Source organism: Hordeum vulgare, chromosome 4H (assembly GCF_904849725.1).
Source record: "Hordeum vulgare subsp. vulgare chromosome 4H, MorexV3_pseudomolecules_assembly, whole genome shotgun sequence".
NCBI lineage: Eukaryota > Viridiplantae > Streptophyta > Magnoliopsida > Poales > Poaceae > Hordeum > Hordeum vulgare.
The window spans coordinates 401,087,781-401,096,396 of NC_058521.1; the positions used below are offsets into that span (position 1 = coordinate 401,087,781).

General features: G+C 43.1%; 1 protein-coding gene across 2 annotated transcripts; it reads left to right on the forward strand.

Annotated features, from left to right (window-relative positions):
- The first annotated feature begins 435 nt into the window (after nucleotides 1–435).
- Nucleotides 436–6,022, forward strand: LOC123448734 (probable galacturonosyltransferase 7). 2 transcript variants are annotated; one of them, XM_045125723.1, is made up of 9 exons: nucleotides 436–922; nucleotides 1,128–1,156; nucleotides 1,291–1,395; nucleotides 2,230–2,323; nucleotides 2,926–2,993; nucleotides 3,286–3,575; nucleotides 3,860–4,217; nucleotides 4,300–4,842; nucleotides 5,216–6,022. In XM_045125723.1, exons 1-9 carry the CDS (start codon nucleotides 805–807, stop codon nucleotides 5,498–5,500), a joined length of 1,890 nt encoding a protein of 629 aa, XP_044981658.1. In that variant the 5' UTR covers nucleotides 436–804; the 3' UTR covers nucleotides 5,501–6,022. The 2 variants fall into 2 exon arrangements, with proteins under 2 accessions (XP_044981658.1, XP_044981659.1); XM_045125724.1 differs by having other exon boundaries at nucleotides 2,230–2,317.
- Nucleotides 6,023–8,616: the final 2,594 nt, after the last annotated feature.

Sequence of the window (8,616 nt, forward strand, 5' to 3'; positions counted from 1 at the left end):
GTGACGATGTGACGACACTTTGTCTCATGCGTCTCGCCCTTTTCGTTTCGCGCAGGTGCCCTCGAGGCTCGCGAGCCGTATGGATAGGAGATGAACGAAAGGGGTCGAAGGGATTGGGCTGCACAAACCCTGCAAAACAAACAGGAACGAGGATTAGTGAAGTTTCTGGGCCCGATGGGGTTAATCCTCGAGAAGCCGTGTCGATCTGCTCGTACCAAACAGGCCTAAGAAAAGTTTTAACAGGATTAGCAAAGTTTGTGGATCCGATGAGGGTTAATCCTTGAGAAAACCCTCTCGATCCGCTGGTACCAAACGGGCCTAAGGGAAGTTTTAACAAACAGCACAGCAAATCGAAGTAACTCCAAAAAAAATCTCTCCAAGGCAGAAAACCCAAATAAAAGGAAAAGGTTGAAAACGAGACGCAGCCGAGGCAAAAGGGCACGCCATTATTCCTTGACACCCCTCGCACACTTCTCCTCTTGCCCTCCAAACAAACAATCCTCTTTCTCTTTCTCTTTCTCCCTGCGACGTCCTCCGCTCCCTCCCCTGTCTTCTCGCGCACACTAACCAATCCGAGCGTCCGGCGCCGCGACTCGCAAATCGCCACGCACCGATCGCGCCGGCGCCATTGGGGTCCCCGTGCCATTGCCCCAATCGGGAGGCATTCATCTGCGCGGCGCTTCCCTGCCCCTGCCCCTGCCCCTGCCCCGTCGCGGCGGTGGCGGTGGTGGTATGATCAGTAGAGGACCACGCGGCGGCGACGGCGGCGGTGGAGATTAGGGTCTTGGGAAGGGGGAGGAGGTTATGAAGGCGACGGCGCCGCCGGCGAAGAGGCGGAGGGGCCCGCGACTGGCCGTGCTGGCGCTCGTCTTCTGCTCGCTGCTCGTACCGATCGCCTTCCTTTTCAACCGCTTCCCCGCCGGTGAGTGCTTCCCGTCCCTCTTGTTCCCGCCCGGATTTCGGTAATGCGGGTGGCGCCGCGGCTTCCTCGATCGGATCGGCGCCATTCCCGGCGGATCTGTTCCGGGAGTGTTGTTTCGTTAATTGTCGTTTAGTGCGGGATTTTGGTGTTTTTTGTCCTTCTTATTTGAGACCAATTTTCTGATTGGTTTCGTTGTTTGTTGCAGTGTATGTGACGGATGAGCGCCCCCAACAGGTAACTTTCTCTTTTGTTTTTTCTAACAAAATTATATGCGTGAGTGTTGATGGATTGTCTTTTATGAAAATGGTGATGGGTTGGAATAATATGACTGATTCGTGCTACCACGCGTTCATTTGTGCTGGATTTAGGAGGTTAATTTGCTGCCTTCATTCGATCGCTTAGGAGTGGAAAGAGACAGTGTACATGAAGTGACGCGGCAGGGTGGTAGAGATGTGGTGAACCCAAAGACACAGGTTAGTCACTTTACATTTTTTTCTTATGTACTGATAGTGATGAGCTCGTATAACCGCACCTAGATTGTTAGCTTGGTGGATGTTGACATGATCATTCCACGGAACGCTGTGTGTATTTTGTTCTGACACTTCTAGTGTTTGGTTTTAGCCACTGTTTGTTCTCCGCTTTTAATGTCATGAAACTTAATACTAGTGATACCTACAAACTAAAAGATACAGTACACCATAAGCTTTGAGGTTACCAGCTGGAGTAGCGTTACCCCCCCAAATACTAGCTAGTTTAGGCCCATGCTAGAAAGATTATTCATATCAATTTCTAGGTTTGCAAGCTATGCTAGAAAGGAAATTGTGCATAAGCTCTTACATGAAAAAATCAAAGAAAATTTTATTGACTGATTGTATCCCTGAAGTATATGGGGTTACTTGAAGCAGACCAAATCGAGTTGGACAGTGTGGTTTTATTGTCAGCTTAAAGAAAACTTGGTGCACTTCTCACCATTGTCTTCTTCTGTGCCACCTCTCTTGGACCGAATAGGACAATATGAAGAATGCATACAGAAATAATCCAAGCCACCAATTCAAACAGCTAGAAACCACCCCATAGGGACGCCAAACAAAGTGATATATTGAAGTAGTACTAGTATATTTTATCTCTCCACCCTAGTCTCTTTATTCATGATTATGAACTATGAAGGCTGTGAAAAGTATATGCTATAGAATCAGTAAATAAATTCTGTTACATGAATTATTTTTGTATAGATTACTAGTGAGTGCTGTTACAGCTTTGGGTAATTTGAATCCTTGATTTGTTATCCTTTACTCTTTTTTTTTCAGGATGTGCACGGAGAGAATTCCAAGGGCAATATAGCATTGCATCGCCAAATTGACGCTGAACCTTCCGAAGTTATCACTGAACCAATAGGTAAAGGTTAGTAGTGGCTGCAACATTATTACATAAAGTTTAATTGAATATATGAGAATGCCACAATCAATTATGCACCAAATTCCATTCATGTAAGTGAACTTTTGGATATATTTCATTTCGAAATGTTGCAGGAAAAAATTGTATAATTTTGTAGGAAACCAGTTACCTGGACACTGAAAAATAGTTGGCCTTTTACTCAATTTGCTTCAGTACCTCACCATCTTTGCTGTTACTTATTTCAAGTACAATAATGTGTTGTACAGTGCACACCTTTTTGCCCCTATATGTTAAAATAAACTATTAATACATACTCCCTCCGTTCTTGAATATAAAGACATCATTAGAGTATAGATTCACTCATTTTGCTCCGTATGTAGTCCCTAGTGGAATCTCTAAAAAGACTTATATTTAGGAACGGAGGGAGTATTTCTGAACAAATGCTGGTGTCTTTATCTAGGATGTTATGATAATTAACAATATATTATTTTTTTCTATGGTCAAGCAATGTATGCGTTTGTAGCGCATCTTCTCTACCTGATTTTCTTCTCATGATTTACTCACGTTTCAGTTGGTCATGCTGACCCACTAATTGGCACTGTATGCAGTTCTCCCCCCACCAAAAATTGAACAAGTGAAGCCAGTGCCAGTGCCAGTTCCAGTTCCACCCAGAAAAGTATGATGGCTCCTATTTTGCTGTTTCTCTTTGTACACGAGTTGTGCTTTACCTTCTGAAGCATAACTTAATTTTCCCATTAATAAATACTCCCTCCGTCCGGAAGTACTTGTCGTAGGAATGGATGTATCTAGATGTATTTTAGTTCTAGATACATCCATTTGCATCCATTTTTGTGACAAGTAATTCCGGACGGAGGGAGTATAATTACTTTCCCTTACTTGAGCCCAAGCTGTAAATTTGTTACTCTTTAAGAGAAGTACTGATGATTTAGAGAATATATTGATTCCAGGATTTCGACAGGAGACGTCCCAGAGTCCCAAGTGCTGATGAATTGGAGAAGGCTAAGGCTTGTCAACTTGAATTCGGGAGTTACTGTCTCTGGTCCATTGAACACAAAGAAGTTATGAAAGATGCCATTGTAAAAAAGCTAAAAGATCAGCTCTTTGTAGCTCGATCTTACTACCCGAGCATTGCCAAACTTAAAGGAAAGGAGGCACTGACTCGTGTTTTGAAGCAGAATATCCAAGAACATGAGAGGGTTCTAAGTGAATCCATTGTTGATGCTGATCTACCATCCTTGTGAGTATTTATTCTGCATGCTTGTTATTCTTCTTGCCACCTTTAGCATTTGATGTTTCATCTTGTATGTTGAAATTATGACGGCAGATCATTTATGCAGTGCATGGGGCTGAAAATCCAACTTTAGTGAATTCTACCTATGCTTTGTCACATCTTACATGTATATGTTTTCTTAGTGTTCACATTGAATTTATAATCGATATATTTGACTGGGAAAGTACTACCCAGTCACGACTGTGCATTTAATTGTTTGTTACTTACTAACACTTGACCTGTGCTTTCAGCATAAAAAAGAAGATAGAGAAGATGGACCTAGCAATAGCAAGAGCCAAATCATGCACTGTGGATTGTAACAACGTTGACAAAAAGCTTCGCCAGATACTTCATATGACGGACGATGAAGCTCATTTTCATATGAAGCAGAGTGCATACTTGTACAACCTTGGTGTTCACACGATGCCCAAAAGTCATCATTGTCTTAATATGAGGTTGACAGTAGAATATTTTAAATCAACTACATTGGATTCAGATGACTCTCCTGTCCATAAGTTTAAAATTCCAGATCATAGGCACTACGTTATATTATCTAAAAACGTGCTTGCCGCTTCCGTTGTCATCAACTCATCTGTTAGTAGTTCTGAGGTATGCAGGCAACTTGTACTCTTTTTCTGATTGAACATCTTCTGGGTTTGGCATTGCTCATGTTCTTTTTCGTGTTTTGCAGGAGACCAGGAATGTAGTCTTTCATGTACTAACCGATGCTCAAAATTTCTATGCAATGAAGCATTGGTTTTCAAGAAATGCCTACAGAGAATCAGCTGTCAATGTCATTAACTACGAGCATATTATTTTGGAGAATTTGCCAGAGTTCAGCATGCAGCAGTTGTATATGCCTGAGGAATTCCGTGTTTTCATCAGTAGTTTTGAGCGACCTACCGAGAAATCTAGAATGGAGTATTTATCAGTGTTTAGTCACTCACATTTCTTTATTCCGGAAATATTTAAAGATTTAAAGAAGGTGATTGTGTTGGATGATGATGTCATTATTCAACGTGATCTCTCTTTCTTGTGGAATCTTGATATGGGAGATAAGGTGAATGCCGCTGTCAAGTTTTGTGGCCTGAGACTGGGCCAACTAAGAAATCTTCTGGGCCAGGCAATGTACGATCCCCATTCATGTGCATGGATGTCTGGGTTGAATGTCATTAATTTGGAAAAATGGAGAGAGTATAATGTTACAGAGAATTACCTGCAACTTCTGGAAAAGGTTGGTTTGTTGCCAGCCCGCTTTTATTTTAAGTTCTAAAGCATGCCTTGTACTCCCTCCGTTCCTAAATATAAGTCTTTTAAGAGATTTGACTAGTGGTCTACATACGGAGCAAAATGAATGAATCTATATTCTAAAATATGTCTATATACATCCGTATATAGTCCACTAGTGCAATCTGTAAAAAGACTTATATTTAGGAACGGAGGGAGTATTTTGTTTTGTTCCAGTATTTCCAGCTATCATCAGTGCTTGATATAGTGAGCAATTGTGATACTGTCTTAAACTCTTTACTTTCAGTCTATGCATGATTTGGGCCCAGCTTGCATGAAGTGATTAGCTTATTATCACTTGTACTCTTATTCTATTTCAGTTCCGTAACAATGATGATGAGGCCTCACTGCGAGCTGCAGCTTTACCTATAAGCTTGCTTTCCTTCCAGAATCTTGTATATCCCCTTGATGAGAGGTTGACTTTATCTGGGCTTGGCTATCACTATGGAATTGAAGAAGAAGTTATCCGAACTTCAGCATCGTTGCACTACAATGGTAATATGAAACCTTGGCTTGAATTGGGTATACCAAATTACAGGAAGTACTGGAAGAGGTTTCTGGCACGAGATGAGCGATTCATGGACGAGTGCAATGTAAGTCCATAGCATACTTTGGACCTGGAAACCAGAAGATTTGACGGTAGATTGTTTCGTCTACTGCTGTACTATATACCAAGAGGACAAGCGGCACTTTCAGTGAAAAGACCAGGAAAGCAGTCATTAGCCATCAATTTTGACAGAGTAGATCCAACACCATCTGTTCATTGAATTAGTGAGCTTGATGGATGTTTTTTCTGCAGTTAGAGAAATTAGTGTTAAGTCGAAGGATAATGCAGTAGACAATGGTGATCTGTAGTGGTGAGGCTTCAGGTAAAAGGGAGTGTCACTCTCATCATCTAGATTACGGAACAGGATTGTTGGCGATGCGTTGTGGCACCTTTAATTGAAATTGGTGCCTTACACGTCATTGATGCAGGCTGATTCTTTTCTTCGTTAAATTTTTGACCCAAATTCTTTGTTCTTAGTTACTGCACATTGATTGTTTATCAAAGTTATGTGGATGGGAAGTATATTTTGTTCGTCAGAAAACTTGTCAGTCACAACTAACAAGGCTGACAGCTTGGTGGATATCTTTGCATATTCTTGTTCATTCCTTACGTCATGAAAATGTGAAATGGGTGTGTTTTTGAACTATTAACTCGTTCAAGAAGAGTATGATGGCCAGCAGCCTTTGTGCCTATAAATGTGAAACGGGCGTGTTTTTGAACTGTTAACTCTCGTTCAAGAAGAGTATGATGGCCAGCAGCCTCTGTGCCTATAGATGTGAAATGGGTGTGTTTTTGAACTGTTAACTCTCGTTCAAGAAGAGTATGATGGCCAGCAGCCTTTGTGCCTATAAGTTTCTTCATTCATATCCTTTCATGTAGTCAAGACCCTGAACTCGCAAGTTCCGACGGTAGTACAAGATGTGCTGGGACATGGAGACTAGCTTCCGAAATATTTAGGCCCTATTTGAAATGGGTGTATTTAGATATGCATGTATTTAATTTACAGGTGTAATTTACCGAGCCAGATTCCGGGCTGAAAGCGAAACGACAGATGGAGATCTGTATTGTTTACATGCATATGTGGAAAGAAAACGACAACCCAAGTACGGCCTTAGATGTATGGAGTATTAGCTGGGACAATAGAGTGTCATCGTTGCTTGAAAATAAACTTGGGTATTGAAGTCTTGTTCCTCCATCCATCGGGGACACGCTGTGAGCATAACTCGATGCTGCTTCCGGGCCTCCACCTTGCTGCAATTCTTCGGAAATCGTTGATGCAGACTAGGACATGTCGGTGGCCATGATCTGCAAAGCAAATCACTGTCTCGGAGAAGAGAACGCCGCGTGTGAAAACTTCAAAGACCATGATGCCAGCCAAATCTGGAGTGGGACCCTGAAAATCGGAGACGCAAAACCACACGCCCCACTTCGATGATAACCACACCAACAAAACGGGGATACAACTGGGAAGACATTTCCAAATTGGGAAAGCGCCGCCTCTACCGTCCCAAAGCAAACATGAAGTCTCCTAAAAAACCCCGAGACAAATTACCCACAATGTTGTGCGCTAAGTCTGGATCTAAGGCTGAACTCGCCATCTAGGTTCATGCATGGACAAAGTCTTCTCCGGTGGCCTAGCCAGGCTGGGCTGTCGTAGCAGTTCACCATGTCAGATTCGTCCGGCCACCACTGGCTTCACCAACGCCTTCATCGAGCACCGCGTGACAAAGACCTCCACTCGGTTCCTTGATACGTCTCCAACGTATCTATAATTTTTGATGGTTTCATACTATTATCTTGTCAAACTTTGGATGTTTTGCATGCCTTTTATATATTTTTTGGGACTAACTTATTAACTCAGTGCCAAGTGCCAGTTCCTGTTTTTTCCATGTTTTTGACCCCTTTCAGAGGAGATTTTGAAACAGAGTCCAAACGAAATAAAATCCCCGAAAAGAATTTTTCCGGAACGGAAGAAGATCATGAGACTTGAGAGCCAAGGCAGGGGAGCCCGAGGGGCCCCACAAGCCCCCACCCCGCGGCCAGGGGGGAGGCCGCGGCCCACAGGCTTGTGGGCCCCCTGGGCGCCCTTTGCCCTAGGGGTTGCGCCTATATATTCCCTAAAAATCCCAAAAAAATCAGGAGATCATCGAAAGTATTTTTCCGCTGCCGCAAGCTTCTCTCTCCGCAAGATCCCATCTGGGGCACGTTCTGGTGCCCTGCCGGAGGGGGGATTCGGACACGGAGGGCTTCTTCATCAACACCATGACCTCTCCGATGATGCGTGAGTAGTTCACCATAGACCTACGGGTCCATAGCTAGTAACTAGATGACTTCTTCTCTCTCTTGGATCTTCAATACAAAGTTCTCCATGATCCTCATAGGGATCTATCCGAAGTAATCTTCTTTTGCGGTGTGTTTGTCGAGATCCGATGAATTGTGGATTTATGATCAGATTATCTATGAATCTTATTTGAGTTTCTTCTGATCTCTCTTATGCATGATTTCATATCCTTGTAATTCTCTTCGAGTTGTGGGTTTTATTTGGCCAACTAGATCTATGATTCTTGCAATGGGAGAAGTGCTTGGTTTTGGGTTCATACCGTGCGGTGACCTCACCCAGTGACAGAAGGGGTAGCGAGGCATGCATCGTGTTGTTGCCATCAAGGGTAAAAATATGGGGTTTTCATCATTGGTTTGAGATTATCCCTTTACATCATGTCATCTTGCTTAAGGCGTTACTCTGTTCGTCATAAACTCAATACACTAGATGCATGCTGGATAGCGGTCGATGTGTGGAGTAATAGTAGTAGATGCAGAAAGTATCGGTCTACTTGTCTCGGACGTGATGCCTATATGTATGATCATTGCCTTAGATATCGTCATGACTTTGCGCGGTTCTATCAATTGCTTGACAGTAATGTGTTCACCCACCGTGATATTTGCTATTTTGAGAGAAGCCTCTAGTGAACACTCTGGCCCCCGGGTCTACTCCACACCATATTTTCAGCCTTACACTTTTTACTTCGTTGCACTTTCCGCCTTCAGATCTCACTTTGCAAACAATCTTCAAGGGATTGACAACCCCTTTGAAGCGTTGGGTGCAAGCTCGTTTGTGTTTGCGCAGGTACTCTGGACTTGACGAGACCCTCCTTCTGGATCGATACCTTGGTTCTC

What these genes read in the sequence shown, in the direction of transcription:
- LOC123448734 (XM_045125723.1), top strand. Translation starts at nt 805, where the DNA reads ATGAAGGCGACGGCGCCGCCGGCGAAGAGGCGGAGGGGCCCGCGACTG. An exon ending in TTTCAACCGCTTCCCCGCCG is followed by an intron (nt 923 to 1,127) that starts GTGAGTGCTTCC and finishes TGTTTGTTGCAG; the next exon opens with TGTATGTGACGGATGAGCGC. An exon ending in CGGATGAGCGCCCCCAACAG is followed by an intron (nt 1,157 to 1,290) that starts GTAACTTTCTCT and finishes TGCTGGATTTAG; the next exon opens with GAGGTTAATTTGCTGCCTTC.